This window comes from Macaca thibetana, chromosome 15, assembly GCF_024542745.1.
Source record: "Macaca thibetana thibetana isolate TM-01 chromosome 15, ASM2454274v1, whole genome shotgun sequence".
NCBI lineage: Eukaryota > Metazoa > Chordata > Mammalia > Primates > Cercopithecidae > Macaca > Macaca thibetana.
Window position 1 is genome coordinate 3,605,249 of NC_065592.1, and position 17,549 is coordinate 3,622,797.

Below are 17,549 nucleotides of genomic sequence, written 5' to 3' on the forward strand. Positions count from 1 at the left end.
GCTGCTGGGAGAGGGGGAGCTTGTGGGTCACGCCCACCTGCCTGTCATTCCCCACTCGTCTGTTAGCCGAAGTCACTCCCCAGAGGCAGAGCTAGCCTGTTGTAGCTGTGTCTGTGCAGAAAGAAAGCTTCTGGGTAGGCAAGTCTGCCCACAGCCCGGAGCCCCAAGAGGAAGAAGAGGTGGAGACCAGACAGAACCTCCACAAGTCCATCAGGGTTACAGCTGGCTTCCCCGAAGCACTGAAGGCCCACAGCATGGTCCCTGCTGCCCCAGACCCAGCTCAGCCCCCACGCCTCACCTTGCCAGGCACTGGAAAGGAAGTTTATTGAGTACCTACTTGGCCTTCAAAGTGACAGGAAGCTCAAGGTGACAGTGGCTTCAGCAAGATGGAGCTTTATTTTTCTGTTTTTTTGTGTTGAGACAGAGTCTCACTCTGTCACCCAGGCTGGAACGCAATGGTGCAATCTCAGCTCACTGCAACTTCCACCTCGCCGGTTCAAGCCATTCTCGTGCCTCAGCCTCCCAGGTAGCTGCAATTACAGGCGCCCACCACCACGCCTGGCTAATTTGTATTTATTTATTTATTTATTTTTGAGACGGAGTTTTGTTCTTGTTGCCCAGGCTGGAGTGCAATGGTGCAATCTCGGTTCACCATAACCTCCGCCTCCCAGGTTCAAGCGATTCTCCTGTCTCAGCCTCCCCAGTAGCTGGGATTACAGGTATGCGCCGCCATGCCCAGCTAATTTTGTATTTTTATTTTGTATTTTTATCCATGTTGGTCAGGCTGGTCTCGAACTCCCAACCTCAGGTGATCCGCCCGCCTCAGCCTCCCAAAGTGCTGGGATTACAGGCGTGAGCCACCGTGCACCGCGCCTGGCCGAGCTTTATTTTTCTTTCACGTAAAAGTACAAGTGAGTGGTCCAGGGTTGACAGGGAATCAGGGACCAGGCTCGTTTCAGTCTGTTCCCTGCTATAGTGGCCTCTGTTCCCAAATCTGCCTCACGGCCCCAGGTGGCTGCACCAGTTCCAACCATTGTGTCTTTATCTCATTTAAGAGGGAAGAGAGAGGGCAGCTTGCCTGCCACTGCTGCTCTTGCTCTGTTGACCTGAACAAAGTCATCAGGTGCATCCAGTGCCAGGATGCTCAGGAAGGCAGAGTGCTCTGGGCAGCCATGCACCCACTAAAATTCAGGTGTTTTACATCTGAGGAAGAAGGACAGCAGGTAGGCTCTGCCTCAGCTAGATTGCAAGCCTGGCCCCCAAGAACAAGGGGGAGATGAGCGAACCACACCCTTAGCAGGACATCCCAGCACCCTGAGGGTAAGGCCTGGGTGGGAGGGAGAGGAGGCAGAACCTGGAGTTTGCCTGGACTGGCTTTCCAAAAACTGACCAGAAAGGGAAGGGATCTATATGACAGCACATGGGCGAAGGCCATTGTCGGGCTGGCTTGGGTCCCCTCACATTCCTGTTTTGAGGCCCTGATCCCCAGTACCTCTGCATGTCTGTGTTTGAGACAGGGGCTTTCCAGAGGTCATGAAGGTCAAATGAGGTCGTTGGGGTGGGCCCTAATCCAACAGGACTTGTGTCCTCATAAGAAGAGGAAATTAGTACATAGACACACAAGAGGGACAGCCACGTGTGGACACAGAGAAGACAGCATCTGCAAGCCAAGGAGAGGGGCCTAAGGAGACACCAGCCCTGCTGACCCGTGATCTCAGCCCCCAGCCTCCAGGCTGCTGTTCACACCCCCTAGTCGGTGGAGCCTTGTTTTTTTTTTGTTGTTGTTGTTTTGTTTTGTTTTGAGATGGAGTCTTACTCTCTCATGCAGACTGGAGTGCAGTGGCGTGATCTCAGCTTAACTGCAACCTCCACCTCCTGGGTTCCCAAGTAGCTGGGATTACAGGCACCTGCCACCACACTGGGCTAATTTTTGTATTTTTAGTAGAAGCGGGGTTTCACCATGTTGACCAGACTGGTCTCAAACTCCTGACCTCAGGTGACCCACCCGCCTCAGCCTCCCAAAGTGCTGGGATTACAGGTGCGAGCCACCTCACCTGGCCAGTGGCACCTTGTTATGGCTGCCTGAGCCTACTAAGGCAAGGCTGGGAAGAAGTACCGTATCTCGTGCATACCCCACAGAGTTCCAGGCTGCCTGGTACTCCAGGCACTCCCCTCTAAGGGAAGGGTGGAGGGGGTGCAGAGATGGAGAACTTACCCCTTCTGGAGTGACACATAAAGCCAAGACCCAGTAATTCCCAAAGCAAAGTGGGGGTGAAGCAGTGTGGGCTCCAGGCAGCACAGAGAGGTCAGGGACAAAAGTCAGAAGAGATAAGGCGGGGGTGTCCCCAGAGCCAGGTTACCCAGGGCATGCAGTTTGGACTTGGGGCTGGAGGTGGGGGGTGCAGAGGGAGGTCCCAGAAGGCCGTTTCAGAACAGCTTTAGCAGGCTCATCCTGCTGCTTTATGGAGGATGGCTTGGGGCATGGGAAGGGCCAGGTAGGAAACCCAGTGCAGGTGTGGGGTGCTGGTGCACATCCGCCCGGCAGAGCTCCTAAACCTCAAGCAGCTGCCAGGAGACCCGTTTCAATTAGGACACACGTCTGGAGGCCACCCCAAGGTGGCTGGGGGCAGAATGGGTCAGGGAGGCCCTGCAATTCCAGGGTTGCCCAGGCACTGGGAATCCTGGCTCTCATCATAATGGGCTGAGGTTCTGGGGACAAGCTGAGTGGCAGCTCTGAGCCAGCTGAGCCCAGGGAAGCTTTGAGGCACACAGGGTCCCTGGGGGGGCCTGAGGGCAGCCATGAGGAGGCACAGCGAGACAGACGTGGAGGAGCAGACCCAGGAGCTGAAGACCATCACTCGGCTCCAGGGTGAGCCTGCACCATGACCAGTCTCCCTTGCCCATCTGGGGGTTTCTGGGTGCACAACTTTTTGTGGGGAAAAGAAAGACCAGCTTGTTACTGTGTCTATGTAGAAAAGGACGACATAAGAAACTCCAGTTTGATCTCTACTAAGAAAAATTCTTCTGCTTTGAGATGCTGTTAATCTGTAACTTTAGCCCCAACCCTGTGCTCACAGAAACGTGTGCTGGATTGAAGCAAAGTTTAATGGATTTAGGGCTGTGCAGGGTATGCCTTGTTAACAATATGTTTGCAGGCAGTATGCTTGGTAAAAGTCGTCGCCATTCTCCATTAACCAGGGACACAATGCTCTGCGGAAAGCCGCAGGGACCTCTGCCCAAGAAAGCCTGGGTATTGTCCAAGGTTTCCCCCACTGAGACAGCCTGAGATATGGAAAGGAAAGATCTTACCATCCCCCAGCCCGACACCCATAAAGAGTCTGTACTGAGGAGGAGTGAACAGGGAGGACTCTTCGCAGTTGAGATAAGAGGAAGGCTTCTGTCTTCTGCTCATCCCTGGGAATGGAATGTCTGGTGTAAAGCTGACCGTTCCCATTCGTTCTATTCTGAGATAGGAGGAAACTGCCCTGTGGCTAGAGGCGAGATATGCTGGCAGTAATACTGCTCTGTCACTCTTTGCTACACTGAGATGTTTGTGTAACGTGAAACATAAATCTGGCCTATGTGCATATCCAGGCACAGTACCTTTCCTTGAACTTATTCATGATACAGATTCCTTTGCTCACGTTTCCCTGCTGACCTTCTCCCCACCTGTTGCCCTGCTACACTCCCCTCACCAAGAGTAAAAATAATGATCAGAGAATACTGAGGGAACTCAGAGACCAGGGCTGGTGCAGGTCCTCGCATGCTGAGTGTGCCAGTCCCCTGGGCCCACTGTTCTTTCTCTATACTTTGTCTCTGTGTCTCTTTTCTTTTCTTTTCTTTTTTTGAGATGGAGTCTTACTCTGTCGCCCAGGCTGGAGTGCAGTGGTGCGATCTCAGCTCACTGCAAGCTCCGCCTCCTGGGTTCACGCCATTCTCCTGCCTCAGCCTCCCGAGTAGCTGGGACTACAGGTGCCCGCCACCACGCCCAGCCAATTTTTTGTAGTTTTAGGAGAGATGGGGTTTCACCGTGTTAGCCAGGATGGTCTTGATCTCCTGACCTCGTGATCCACCCACCTCAGCCTCCCAAAGTGCTGGGATTACAGGTGTGAGCCACCACACCTGGCATCTGTGTCTTCTTTTCTCAGTCTTCATCCCACCTGATGGGAAATACCTGCAGGTGTGGAGGGGCAGGCCCCCTTCACTTTTAGGGGTTTATTTTGTTTGGAGACGGAGTCTCGCTCTGTCACACAGGCTCGAGTGCAGTGGCATGATCTTGACTCACTGCAACCTCCCCCTCCTGGGTTCAAGCGATTCTCCTGGCTCAGCCTCCTGATTAGCTGGGACATCAGGCATACGTCACCACACTCAGCTAATTTTTGTATTTTTATTTTTATTTATTTATTTATTTTGAGATGGAGTCTCGCTCTGTCACCCAGGCTGGAGTGCAATGGTGCAATGTCAGCACACTGCAACCTCTGCCTCCCAGGTTCAAGTGATTCTCCTGCCTCAGCTTCCCAAGTAGCTGGGATTACAGGGGCCCACCACCACGCCCGGCTAATTTTTGTGTTTTTAGTAGAGACTGGGTTTCACCATCTTGGCCAGGCTGGTCTCAAACTCCTGACTTCAGGTGATCCATCCACCTCAGCCTCCCAAAATGCTGGGATTACAGGCATGAGCCACCATGCCCAGCTTATTTATTTTTTTGAGACAGAGTCTCGTTCTGTCATCCAGGTGGTGTGCAGTAGTGTAATCTCAGCTCACTACAACCTCCACCTCCCGGTTTCAAACAATTCTGCCTCAGCCTCCTGAGTAGCTAGGACTACAGGCATACACCACCATGCCCAGCTAGTTTTGTATTTTTAGTAGAGATGGAGTTTCGCCATGTTGGCCAGGCTGGTCTTGAACTCCTGACCTCAGGTGATCCGCCCACCTCAGCCTCCCAAAGTGCTGATATTACAGGCATGAGCCACCGCGCCCGGCCTAGGACTTTTAGTTTTAATACCAGGACAATCCAGGACATGGAGGAGCAATCAGACCCCTTACTGCCCACTCCTTGACAGAGCTGGGAGAAGGGATCAAAGGGACCTGCATGGAGGGACTGAATCAGAGAGTGGGGCTTCAAGGAGACTTGTGAGCATAAGAGCAACACGGGCTCCAAAGCCAGAAGGGACAGGAAAACGCCTGCCTACTTCCATGGGCAGCAGATCCGGAAGGGACCAGAGGACCCTGCCATCCCTCTCCTTTGCCTCACCCTCCCCACTTGTCCACCTCCCCGCACCTGTCCACTGAGAGCCCTTCAGACAGCTGCTGCTGGGCAGTGGAGCGGTGTCCCCCAGGACAGGGAGGGAGGAGGGATCTTGGCCGTGGAGGTGGCGTCCCCCTGGACCCTGGGGCCTCCCTGATGCGAGCCTCCCCCGGGGGATTTCAGGCCAGGCCCTTGGCCCAATCCTGGCCACTGTGTCCCCTCCACCTGCCCACAGAGCAGTGTCGGGCACTCCAGATCCAGGGGATGAAAGAGAATACGGACCAGAACAAGGCCACGCTGGCTCTCCTGCGCAGCAACATCCGCCGCGGGGCCCAGGACTGGGCTTTGGCCAAGAAGGTGCACAAATGCCGCCCCTCCCCTCTGCCTGGGGAGCAGGGCAGGAGCTAAGGACACACACTCGGAGGGCGGGCACCTCCTCTCGCCCCCACCCCAATCTTTCTGGATCCAGGGGGCATGTGAGGAGGGGCTCTGCTAGGACCTGTGTCCTGGGCTCCAGTCACCCCAGCATCCGATGGGCAGGTTCCCCATCACCCACCCCGGAGGGCTTGGCTTCTGTGAGCCCACATCCTGCAGCAGGGGCCCCCTCTGGCTCTCTGGCCAGCTAGGGGACACCTGGGCCCTCCTCTGCATACCCTCCCACCACGTCGCCTCCGAACTTGGATGGCCAGGATGGAGTCCCGCGGCTCTCTGCTCCTCGTGAGAGCAGGGGTCTCGCTACTGGGCTAGCATGGGATACAAGAGGCCCTGGGGAGAATGCCTGGAGGGGCCAGCGGCTGCGGGTGAGCAAAGGGCCCGTCCTAGCTCAGCCGCCGCCGCTCCGCAGTATGACCAGTGGACCATCTCCAAGGCCTGCGGGAAAAACTTGCCTTTGCGACTGGCGCACTGCCGCAGTACCATGGAGGTAACCAGGCAGGAGGGGCCTCGAGACCCAACCCTCCCCACCCCTGCCAGCGCACCCCGCCCACTAGATGTTGCGGAGCCGACAAGGGACGGAGCAGGTGCCCAGCCCCAGGGTCCCTGTGGGGGTTGCCATGAGCCTCCATCCGCCCGCCTGCTGGCGAGCTCCATGGCGGCCCCCTGCGCAACCACGAGCGGGCGGTGCCCTTCCCGACCCAGGTGGCGCGGGAGAAGCTGCGCAAGTACGTCTTCGACCGCGTGAACACGCACAACCTACTGATCCACCTGGTGCGGCGGCGCGGGCAGAAGCTGGAGAGCATGCAGCTGGAGCTGGCCAGCCTGCGGAGCCAGCCTGACGCCAGCAAGGAGGAGCTGCGGCTGCTGCAGGTGGAAAGGCGGGGCTGGGAGGGCGGGGCGGGGTCCACTGGGGCCGGGCTCACGGGAGGGGCGGAGCCACCGGGGGGCGGGACTCGCGGGAGGGGCGGGTCCACTGGGGAGGGCTCAATGGAGGGGCGGGGCTAAGAGAGCACGACCCCCTCCGGAGAAAACCCAGCCCCGACACCATCCGGCGGCCGGTCCCCACGCCCTCTCACTGCGCCCTCGGTCTGCCCCAGATCATCCGCCAGCTGGAGAACAACATCGAGAAGACAATGATCAAGATCATCACCAGCCAGAACATCCACCTGCTGTATTTGGACCTGCTGGATTATCTGAAGACAGTGAGCCCAGCGGCCCGGGGAGGGCGGGGGTCTGGGGCTGGGATCTGGGAGGGGCGGGAGCGTCCTGGGGCGGAGCCACCCCGCACCCGCCAGAGAGGGAGCTCTGCTGGAGCACCGGCTACGCAGGACGCCAAGGCATGTGGAAAACGTTTTTTAAAACTTCATTTTTGGCTATTCCAAAAGAGCACATCGTGGGGTGTATCGGAATTCTTCGGACTTTCTTGCATGCATTAAATAATTTAGTATTGTTTGTATCTTGCCCGTCATTTTCTCATTGCCTGGGCCTCTGAGAGTCAGAGACAGGTCCTGCACCCTCAGAAAGTCCTTGCACCTTTGAGGGTCCGCTGGGCCTGTAAGCACGGCTTGCTGCCGTCCCAGCCAGCCCACCCGCCCTGCTCCCTGCAGACGAGGCCAAAGGCAGCCAGCAGTCCGATTGTGAGGGAAGACCCCCTTCATGGGAGGCTGAGCACCGCCCCTCGGGCTGCCACAAAACAGAACCTGCTCCAGATGGACTGTAGATGGGGAAGGAGAGCACAGGAGATGCCAAGAGGAGCAACCTGTGGACGGGGCCGAGAGCCAGCTGGAAAGGGGGGCAGGCGAAGCCCCCCAAACACCGTCACCCTAAGATTGGGCAAAGGGGCGCTCTGGAGAGCCATGCTCCGGGAAGGTGACAGCAGTGCACTTTAGGAGAGTGGTGGATGGGGTGGCATCGCAGCTCTTTCCTGCTGCGGTCCCAGTCCAGGTGGCTCTCAGCTCCGTCCTCTGCTTGTCCCTCTTGCCTTGGCCCCTGATCCTATTGGCTCACCTGGAAGCCCTGCCCCTCTATCCTTCCTGGGCCCACCCCTCTCCCCACCCCTGTCCATGCCCCTCCTTCACCTGGGTGCTTTCTCTCCCCCAGGTAGCGCCTTCTTCTCTTTAGAACATACACACTTAAAAAATAATTATTCCTGGCCTGGGCATGGTGGCTCATGCCTGTAATCCCAGCACTTTGGGAGGCCAAGGCAGGTGGATCACTTGAGGTCAGGAGTTCGAGACCAGCCTGGCCAACATGGTGAAACCCCATCTCTACTAAAAATACAAAAATTAGCCGGGCATGGTGGTGCACATCTGTAATGCCAGCTACTCAGGAGGCTGAGGCACAAGAATCACTTGAACCCAGGAGGCAGAGGTTGTTGCGAGCCGAGATTGCACCATTGCCCTCCAGCCTGGGTGATAAAGACGCAGTCTCAGAACAATGGAAAAAACAAACAATAATTCCCATAGTCGTCCATATTTTTAAAAATGAAGATTCTACACTTGTGGTTTTGTTTTTTTGAGATGGAGTTTCACACTGTTGCCCCAGCTGGTGTGCAGTGGTGCGATCTCGGCTCACTGCAACCTCCGCCTCCCGGGTTCAAGCGATTCTCCTGCCTCAGCCTCCTGAGTAGCTAGGATTACAGGTACCCACTACCACGCCCAGCTAATTTTTTGTATTTTTAGTAGAGACAGGGTTTCACTATGTTGGCCAGGCTGGTCTTGAACTTCTGACCTCATTATCCGCCCGCCTCAGCCTCCCAGTGTTGAGACTACGGGGTGAGCCACTGCGCCTGACCTATACTTGTAGTTACTGAAAACAAAATACTATAGCAAAGCCATCCTGAGCACGTATGTACCTGGTTCTGGGCTAAATAATTCCTTTCACACTCTTTTTTTTTTTTTTTTTTTGAGACGGAGTCTCACTCTGTCGCCCAGGCTGGAGTGCAGTGGCCGGATCTCAGCTCACTGCAAGCTCCGCCTCCCGGGTTTACGCCATTCTCCTGCCTCAGCCTCCCGAGTTGCTGGGACTACAGGAGCCCGCCACCTCGCCCGGCTAGTTTTTTGTAATTTTTTAGTAGAGACGGGGTTTCACCGGGTTAGCCAGGATGGTCTCGATCTCCTGACCTTGTGATCCGCCCGTCTCGGCCTCCCAAAGTGCTGGGATTACAGGCTTGAGCCACTGCGCCCGGCCATCCTTTCACACTCTCAATTCATCCTGACGACAACCTTCTGAACGAGCCATCATCTTACAAATGGGGACACTCAGAGAGGTTAAGTAACTTTCCCAGTGTCACACAGCCAAGCTAGCTGGTCGGAAGCTGCGTTGGCCTCGAATCCTCTCTGACCCCGAGCCCATGTCTTGAGCCCCTCTGCTTCACTTCAAAGCAAAGCTGCCCCAAACCTCCCTGGGTTTCGGAGTCAGCCTTTTCTGCAGATCATTTCATCACAAATTCTTTCAGTGTCTCTGGGTTGCTGGACCCTAGGTGGTGGAAGAGTTCACCAGCCCAGCACTGCCCACTCCCTGTGAAACACTTCCTTTCATCAGCTTTGTGCCCAGCGGGGAGTGGAGGAGGTGACCAGGGCCACAGAGCAGAACCTATCACTGTTCTGAGGGCTCTTAGTCTGGAGATGAAAGCTGGGGACAACTGCAGCCCACTCTGGGGGCCACAAGAGAACCTCATTTAACACAGGTGCTGGCAGGATACCCCATCGAGCTGGACAAGTTGCAGAACCTCGTGGTCAACTACTGCGCGGAGCTGTCGGATATGAAGATCATGTCCCAAGACGCCATGATGATCACGGATGAGGTCAAGGTGAGCTTAGGGCTTAGGGCTGGGGGCCCTCCAGGGCCGGCTCTCTTGCATCTTCGGATGAGGTCAAGGTGAGCTCAGGGCCCAGGGCTGGGGGCCCTCCAGGGCTGGCTCTCTTGTGTCTTCCTGGCCAGGGTCCCTCAGGAGACCCCCATGCCCACACTGTCTACAATCCCTGGAAGGATCCAGTGGCCAGCCCGGACAGCCTGCTCTGCTCACCCACTGGACAGAGCAGGTTCCACCAGGCACAGGAGCCATGAAGTAGAGAAGAGGGAGAATTGGCCAGGCCAAGGCGGGGGTCACCCATTCACCCAGTGGGTGCCAAGGCCCCTGCAAGGCTCTGGATATACAGCAGGGACCGGGACAGGCAGGCCCCGTCCTCCTGAAGTGGGTGGCACTCATCCAGTAGTCCATGAAGAAATGCCACACAGCCCCAAGCCAGCTTGGCAGAGGTGGGGTGGCAGATGGCTTTCCAGGGAGGCAGTGCTCGAGCTGGGCTGAGGGAGTGAACCCACAAAGGTCGGGGGTGGCCAGGGCTAGGGAGGAGGAGGTACAACTTGGGCAAAGGCCCTGGGCCGGGAGGGGCGTGATACAGGCAGCAGTGTGTGGCCAGGGCCGTGAAGGCTGCAGAGGCACAGGCCCCAGGAGTCCATGGAGGCGGCTGGGTCGGGGGCCCAAGGACTGACCTGGAGCCCTGGGAGGAGGGGGAGGGAAGATGTGCCCAGGTCTGTGCTTCAGAAAGGGTGCGCTCAGGCTGCGGGGACTGGAAGGTGCCAGGGCGGAAGCGTTGACCACCTAGGCAGGCCGGGGGTGGTGAAGGGGTGGCCAGGAGTGACGGAGCCAAGAAGTCCTCAAGAGGTAACCCCACTAAGCACTGGCAACGTTGAGTGGCGAGGGTGAGAGCAGTGTCTGGGATGCATGAGCGGGGTGGACAAATGGTGGTTTTAGCTACTCAAGGGCATGCTGGAAGAGGCCAGGTTTTGGGGAAGAGGATGAATCTGTTTTCAGGCAGGCTGAATCCACTTCTGGGAGTTCTACGTGGACCTGGCCAGGAGGCAGCTGGGGGCCAGGGGCTGGAGGGCAGCAGAGTGTCTGGGCTGGCACATGCTCTGAGAGGCATGGGCAAGGAGGGTCCTGAGCGGAGGGGCCACGGGCATGGGCATGAGTGGTTTAGGAAGACGGTGTGGCCAGTGGCCGGGGATGCAGTTCTGAAGTCTAGTAAGGTGAGGATGGCCAACTGCCCACTGACTTTAGTGCCATGAGGGGCCTTGTTGAGACAGCTCCCCAACCCTGTGCCCACCCACGTGTCCCCAGAGGAACATGAGGCAAAGGGAGGCATCCTTCATCGAGGAGCGCAGGGCGAGGGAGAACCGGCTCAACCAGCAGAAGAAGGTGATCGACAAGATCCACACGAAGGAGACCAGCGAGAAGTACCGCCGGGTGAGCCCCAGGCCAGGGCCCAGCCAGCTGCCCGTCCCCACAACAGCGGGGTGGACACAGGCTCAGGGCCACCACTTGGGCCTACTCCCTGCCAAGGATGTCTCATCCCTTCCCCGCTCCCACCTCCCATCAGGGCCAGATGGACTTGGACTTCCCCTCCCACCTGATGAGCATGGAGACCCTGAAATGTAAGCGCTCAGCTCCCCACCTGCCCCCCAGCCAGGGTCCCAAGGAGAGGTCGGCACTGGCTCGGGCCAACGGATCAGGTCAGCCTGAGGCCAGGTGTGACATGCAGTCGCCAGGGTGAAGGGAAGGACAGGTCCCTGCCTCTCCCCCGAGAGGCTGAGAGCCTACAGCCAAATGTGGCCTCAGAGATGCTGGCCCCAGCACCCAAGGGCCCAGCCCCCAGTGACGGCAGAGGATGAGCAACCTGACCCCTAAGCTGCCTCTGAGAGGTACCACTGGGCCCACAGTGCCACGCTATTTCAGGTCCGCCTCTGCTCTGGGGCTGCCTGGGGGGTCCCTGCAGGGCTGGACTGAGGAGGGAGCAGATGGGGGAGCAGGCACCTCTGAAGGACGCCTGTGCCTTGGGTGGCCTCCGCAACAGCTGGGCAGGTACAGAGGTGTCCGGTGGTCTTACACAGAGCCCCTGAGCCATCCCTGCATGCTGACTGCCCCTCCCCTCTGCTCTGCCAGTAAAGAAACAAGAGACCTCCACAGCGGAAATGGAATACCAGGCGGGCGTGACTGCTGTGGTGGAGAAGGTCAAGAGCGCTGTACGGTGCTCTCACGTCTGGGTAATGCCCCTGGCGCTCCCGGAGCATGGCAGGAGGGTGGCTGAGCCTCTCATATCTGGGTAATGCTCCCTGGCACTCCCAGGGCATGGCAGGAGGGTGGCTGAGCCTCTCACATCTGGGTAATGCCCCTGGCGCTCCCGGAGCATGGCAGGAGGGTGGCTGAGCTGGGCTGGGGTCTGCAGTTGCTCTGGAATGGACACACAAAGTGGCAGCTCCCTCGGCCGCCCCAAATTCTTTTATCTTAATCCCATCTGCATTTATTATTATCAGGCCTTGAGTTCCCAGCCACTGCCCTGACACAAGCTTGTCCACTGTCAGACAAGTGACTCGAGTGACACAGTGCCCCTCAGTGATGATCCCCTTATCTCTACACGGGGTTATCTACTCTCTCTGCCTGCCATGAGGGTCGTGTGCAATGACACCCACAAAGCGTTTCACCCCTGCTGAGTGTGGTAGTGCACACCTGTGGTCCCAGCTACTCAGAAGGCTGAGGTGGGAGGGTCGCTTGAGTCTGGGAGGTTGAGGCTGCAGTGAGCTGTGATCACACTTGTGAATGAGTGCAGAGAAAGTGCACTTGGCCGGGCGCGGTGGCTCAAGCCTGTAATCCCAGCACTTTGGGAGGCCGAGACGGGCGGATCACGAGGTCAGGAGATCAAGACCATCCTGGCTAACACGGTGAAACCCCGTCTCTACTAAAAATACAAAAAATTAGCCGGGCGCAGTGGCGGGCACCTCTAGTCCCAGCTACTCGGGAGGCTGAGGCAGGAGAATGGCGTAAACCCGGGAGGCGGAGCTTGCAGTGAGCCGAGATAGCGCCACTTCACTCCAGCCTGGGCGACTGAGTGAGACTCGGTCTCAAAAAAAAAAAAAAAAAGAAAGTGCACTAGCCTCTGGGAGGGGCCCAGAAGAAACCAGTTCTGTGAAGCCCCCTCTGCCCACCTTCCTGGCCCACACCTGCTTGTCTCTCCCCTGGAATGGCCAGGACATCGCTGGCCGCTTCCTGGCCCAGAGGAACACGGAGGAGAACCTGGAGCTGCAGATGGAGGACTGTGAGGAGCGTCGGCTGCAGCTGAAGGCCCTGGTGAAGCAGCTGGAGCTGGAGGAGGCTGTGCTCAAGTTCCGCCAGCAGCCTAGCTCCATCAGGTGCCCCGGGCTTCCGGGGCTGTGGGTCACCCACCATGGTCTCATGAAGGCCCCTGGGCTGCAGCCAGGCTGGGAGCTGGGAGTGTACCCACTGCCAACAAGCCTGTGTGTCCCACAGAGGGGCCGGGGGACTTGCACACACCTGAGCTTCTGAGTTCCTGACTCTAACACGGAACCCAACTCAAGACCAGGCTCCTGGGTGGCCCACCATGGCCCTCGGGCCTGTGCCCCTCACTGCTGTGTCCCTATTGCCTTCTGCAGCTTCAAGTCCATTGAGAAGAAGATGACAGACATGTTAAAAGAGGAAGAAGAGAGGCTCCAGCTCGCGCAGAGCAACATGACCAAGGGCCAGAAGCTGCTGCTAACCATCCAGACGGGCATCGACAACCTCTATGTCCGGCTAATGGGCATCACCTTGCCTGCAACCCAGGTACCGGGAGTGAGGCGGAGCTGCCACACATGGGGTCCCTGGGCAGGGCCAGAGGGGAGATGAGACCCTCCTCCCGGCCTACAGAAAGAAGAAGTGCCCTCCGACACCCTCGATTTGAACAGCAAGCTGGCGTACTGCGAGGGGAAGCTCACATACCTGGCTGACAGAGTGCAGACGATGTCCAGGACCGAGGAGGTAGCCCCGGGCTGGGAGGAACCTGCACAGCCCACATCCCCTCAAAGCTGACAGCCCCCCGTTCACAGTGTCTGCACGGCTGAAGGGGGCTTTGCCCTGCAGGGTGACACAAAGGTGAGGAATGCCCTGGAGTCCTCGACTCTGAAGGAGAAGTACAACACCAGGATCAGCTTTGAGGACCGCGAGGAGGATATGATCGGTACAGGCTCCGGAGCTGGGGCTCGGGCTGCAGGCGGGTGGCTGGAACAGAGGTGGGGGTGGCGCTGACTCCCATCCCACCGGGATATCCTGGAGGCACAGCGGGGCTACAGGGTGCATCAGTTGTACCTGCAGGACTTCAATTGATGGAGGTGACTTAGTGATGCCATGGGGAGGCTAAAGCCACTGAAATACCTTATTAATTTCTCCGAAAGGAGGAGGCATGACATGCCAGACAGGCCCGCAGGAGAGGCACCAGGGCTGGAGCAGGGAGGAGGGCGGGGAAGGCCTGGGCCAGAGCCTCCACTGGGGTTTCCGCGGGAAAGGCTAAGCAGGGCAGTGTGAGCCGCTGAGGATGGGCTGGGCTGAGTCCTCCCGGCACACTGGGGCTGTCCCTGGGGCAAGGCACCTGGCTCGGGTCTGTAGAGGGCGGGGGTGATAGGCGGGTCGGGCGGCTGTGCCTGGGTGGGCTAGCCCCGGGTGCGAGCCGCTGCCTCCGCCCGCAGACACCTTCCAGTTCGCCGACGTGGACCACAGCTACGTCCCTTCGCGCGCCGAGATCAAGAAGCAGGCGCAGCGGCTGATCGAGGCGAAGCTCAAGGCGGCCAAGAAGAAGAAGAAGTAGCCCCGCCGCCCCGCTCCCTGCTTTGTTACACAAATAAACATTTTTCCAGGACTGCTGCGGACGCTGGGGCGACCGGGCTCTCGGAGAGGAGCACCGGGCACGCAGGATTCTCGGAGAAGTTCTAAGCGGGGAGGCGGCCCGGGCCGGGAACTGCGCGCCAGAACGGCCTGCGCATGCGCCGGCCGCGGGCGCCGCGCCCCATGGCCCTCGCGACGCCCTGTAGCCGCGCGCCCCTCGCGTCCCGCCGAGCCGGCGCCAAGATGGCGGCGCTGACGCCTGGAGAGCGGCCGCGCCGGAGGCCGCGGGGGCCCGAGCGGAGCAGCAGCCGCTGAGGTTCCCGAGTCGCCGCTCGAGGCTGCGCCCCGGTCTCTGACCGCGCCGGCTCCGGCCTCCGGGGGGACCGGGGCCGCCGGGACATGGTGCGAGTCGCACCCCTTCCCCGCCGCCGCTGAGCTCGCCGGCCGCGCCCGGGCTGGGACGTCCAAGCGGGAAGATGTTTTCCGCCCTGAAGAAGCTAGTGGGGTCGGAGCAGGCCCCGGGCCGGGACAAGAACATCCCCGCCGGGCTGCAGTCCATGAACCAGGCGTTGCAGAGGCGCTTCGCCAAGGGGGTGCAGTACAACAGTGAGTGCGGCGGGCCGGGGTGGGCGCGGGAGCGCCGCGCGGGTCTCCGAGCCCAGGCCCTGCCCGGAGCGCCGCGCGGTGGTGGCTGTCGGTCTCGCCTGCTTGCCGGTTGTGGGGTGCGCTGGACCCGCCGGGCGCTCCGGGAGCTGGGGCGCGGGCCAGGGGACGCTAGGAGAGGCCGGGCCGGGGCTGGGTCCTCGCATCACCGGAGCCGGGGGTCGTTTCCCAACCGCGTTCGCCTGCCGCGTGTCGCTCCCGCCGCGCTGTGCAGTGGAGCGGGTCGGCGGTGCCGGGATTGGCCCGGCTGCCGGCCCGGGGGTGATTACATAACGCCAAGCAGGGCCCGCCGACCCGGGGCGCCGCGTCCCCGACGCTCCACGGTGGCCAGCCCCGGGCACCTCTCACCTGGAGGAGGTGCGGGGAAACCTGCCGGCCTTGGCGCTTTCAACGGGATTTTTCTTTGTTGACTTCCTACTGAGTTCGAAGGCAGAATATTAGCTACGCCACACATTCTCGTCTTTTTGTTTGTTTTTTTTAAAGAAGCATTTGTAAGGGACGTATCTAGAAAAGCTCCAGAAGGCACGGGCTGACTTGCGATTGTAGGAGACAGCCCATTCCTCCTGAGGAGGAGTCATTTACGGACTCCTGAGCGCCTGGGACGCTCCATTCCTTTGTTATAAATTATGTAAATTGTCCTCGACCTCTTTTGAGTTTTTCCGTTTTGCAGGCTCTTTCCCAGTAGTTTTTAAACGGTTTTATGTGGTTCCCTGCTTTGGCATTGTTTCCCTCTTAGCCATTTCCGTATGTTTCTATCAGATATTAGGACGCTACGCCTGTCCAGTTTTTTGGTCACCTTAAGGGGAGCCTTATAGTCTGCGCGATGTTTCTATGGTAATATACGATTTTAAGAACTAATAATCAGAAAGACTCTTGTGCAGGTTTAAAAACAAGTTCATGAATTCGCCTGCCGTGTCCACGGAGATGGGCCGTAGTTCTTGGCCGTAGGGACTGGACTGGAGCTAGTCCAGGAGGACAGTGAAGATGTCGCCTTCCTTAGTCCCGGCCACCGTCTGGCCTGTGAGCAAGAGGAAGCTGCAGACCACTTGGGCCGCCCTCACCCTGACACCTTCAGCAGTAAGCAAGATAAAACAACTTCTTAAAGATAAGTCTGAGCATCTAGGTATGAAAGTTGGTGTCCGGGCCGGGCATGGTGGCTCATGCCTGTAATCCCAGCACTTTGGGAGGCCGAGGCGGGCGGATCACGAGGTCAGGAGTTCGAGACTAGCTTAGCCAACATAGTGAAACCCCGTCTCTACTAAAGATACAAAAAAAAAAAAAATTAAAAAAAAAAGTTCGTGTCCGAACCAGGGGCCGTATTGGCCTTTCTTATACTCTAGAGCATACGAAGACAAAGGACATTTTGATGAAGTTCAAATTGGAGTCAGAGTGCTCATCGGAAAGAAGGCGCAGCTAACACGTTTAGGAACAGAAATGGATTATGTTGAAGACAAATTATCCATTGTGTTTGTGTTCAGTAACCCAAGCATCAAAGGAACTTGTGGCTGGGGAGAAGGCTTGACTATTTGCAATCTCAGGATTCCTCTGGCCGGATCTCTCGGACTCCTGTGGAAGCCTGGGGGCTCGCTGAAGAAGTCACGTGACTGGAACCTGCTTAGTGCTCTGCTGTCTGGTAAGGAAAATAAAGCGGTACATTTTGAATAAAAATAAAAGCTCATTTTAAATGTGTTATAATTGAAACTTTATGTATATCTGGCATTCGGAGAAGAGAATATTGAGTTAAAATACTGAGTTTACGCAAGTCTTTAGACTCTGCATTTGGATCCTTTATTTAATTTTATTGCTTATAATATTGGCTAAGCTCAGTATTAGTCCCTGGGAAATTAGGCCTGGACCTGGAAACTGTTCACCTTCTGAAAAGGCTCCCCAAGGGTCCTGGGCGAGGTCCACCTTACGCACCAGGACCACCCCTGCGAGTGTGACTAAAAAGGGCAATAGGGTCCTTCCAGAGGAGAAAAGCCAGTCTCCAGTACTTGGAGGACAGGTTATGATCTCCTAGAACTGAATGAAAGGTGGTGAGACTGAGAGAAATTCGGATTTGTACCTAAATTACATTTTAGAAAGATGTCGTCTTTATAGTTGAATAATATGCAGTTTTTTAACTTTTGAGTTTCTGTGTTAAAATAGAAAGTGTCTAGTATTTATTTTCTTATCTCTTTTTTTTTTTTTGAGACGGAGTCTCGCTCTGTCGCCCAGGCTGGAGTGCAGTGGTGTGATCTCGGCTCACTGCAAGCTCCGCCTCCCGGGTTCATGCCATTCTCCTGCCCCAGCCTCCCGAGTAGCTGGGACTACAGGCGCCGCCACCTTGCCCAGCTAATTTTTTGTATTTTTAGTAGAGACGGGGTTTCACTGTGTTAGCCAGGATGGTCTTGATTTCCTGACCTCGTGATCCTCCTGCCTCGGCCTCCCAAAGTGCTGGGATTATAGGCGTGAGCCACCGCGCCTGGCCTTCTAATATTTATTTTCTCAAATATTTTACAGAGGGTAACAGACCAGCAGTGTGACCAAGACAGAGATGAGGGTTTTTAG

At 57.4% G+C, this 17,549-nt stretch overlaps 3 protein-coding genes and 1 pseudogene across 13 annotated transcripts in view; all 4 read left to right on the forward strand.

The window, feature by feature from the left end:
- Positions 1–17,549, forward strand: part of RABL6 (RAB, member RAS oncogene family like 6) — a 136,769-nt gene that overhangs the window by 88,249 nt on the left and 30,971 nt on the right. For 3 of the 4 annotated variants that reach the window (XM_050759882.1, XM_050759884.1, XM_050759885.1), the window contains exon 1: positions 14,563–14,942. In XM_050759882.1, the coding sequence (XP_050615839.1) occupies positions 14,813–14,942 (130 nt within the window). In that variant the 5' untranslated portion in view covers positions 14,563–14,812. Of the gene's footprint in view, positions 1–14,562; positions 14,943–17,549 lie in introns of those variants that run through there. The other variant, XM_050759883.1, reaches the window with a different exon arrangement.
- The window catches only part of PHPT1 (phosphohistidine phosphatase 1), a 64,454-nt gene that overhangs the window by 5,611 nt on the left and 41,294 nt on the right, over positions 1–17,549 (forward strand). The window contains exon 1 of one of the 8 annotated variants that reach the window (XM_050760392.1): positions 10,298–10,301. The exons of 3 other annotated variants lie outside the window; for them this stretch is intronic. The gene's annotated coding sequence lies outside the window, so the exon portion shown is untranslated. Of the gene's footprint in view, positions 1–10,297; positions 10,302–11,446; positions 11,451–12,996; positions 13,001–14,721; positions 14,726–15,155; positions 15,161–17,549 lie in introns of those variants that run through there. 4 more of the 8 variants (XM_050760390.1, XM_050760386.1, XM_050760383.1 and 1 more) reach the window with 4 other exon arrangements.
- On the forward strand, positions 1,087–14,370 carry CCDC183 (coiled-coil domain containing 183). Its single transcript, XM_050760076.1, has 14 exons — positions 1,087–2,869; positions 5,484–5,605; positions 6,093–6,170; positions 6,386–6,553; positions 6,781–6,885; positions 9,372–9,494; positions 10,806–10,931; positions 11,065–11,119; positions 11,628–11,728; positions 12,711–12,871; positions 13,133–13,301; positions 13,386–13,496; positions 13,599–13,695; positions 14,201–14,370. Exons 1-14 carry the CDS (start codon positions 2,800–2,802, stop codon positions 14,317–14,319), a joined length of 1,605 nt encoding a protein of 534 aa, XP_050616033.1. The 5' UTR covers positions 1,087–2,799; the 3' UTR covers positions 14,320–14,370.
- Positions 15,190–16,684, forward strand: LOC126937146 (iron-sulfur cluster assembly 1 homolog, mitochondrial-like; annotated as a pseudogene).

Bases quoted from the DNA above. Each gene is read 5' to 3' on its own strand.
- CCDC183 (XM_050760076.1), top strand. From the start codon at position 2,800: ATGAGGAGGCACAGCGAGACAGACGTGGAGGAGCAGACCCAGGAGCTG. The intron at 6,554-6,780 runs GTGGAAAGGCGG...GGTCTGCCCCAG, and splicing joins AGGAGCTGCGGCTGCTGCAG to ATCATCCGCCAGCTGGAGAA. The intron at 9,495-10,805 runs GTGAGCTTAGGG...ACGTGTCCCCAG, and splicing joins TGATCACGGATGAGGTCAAG to AGGAACATGAGGCAAAGGGA.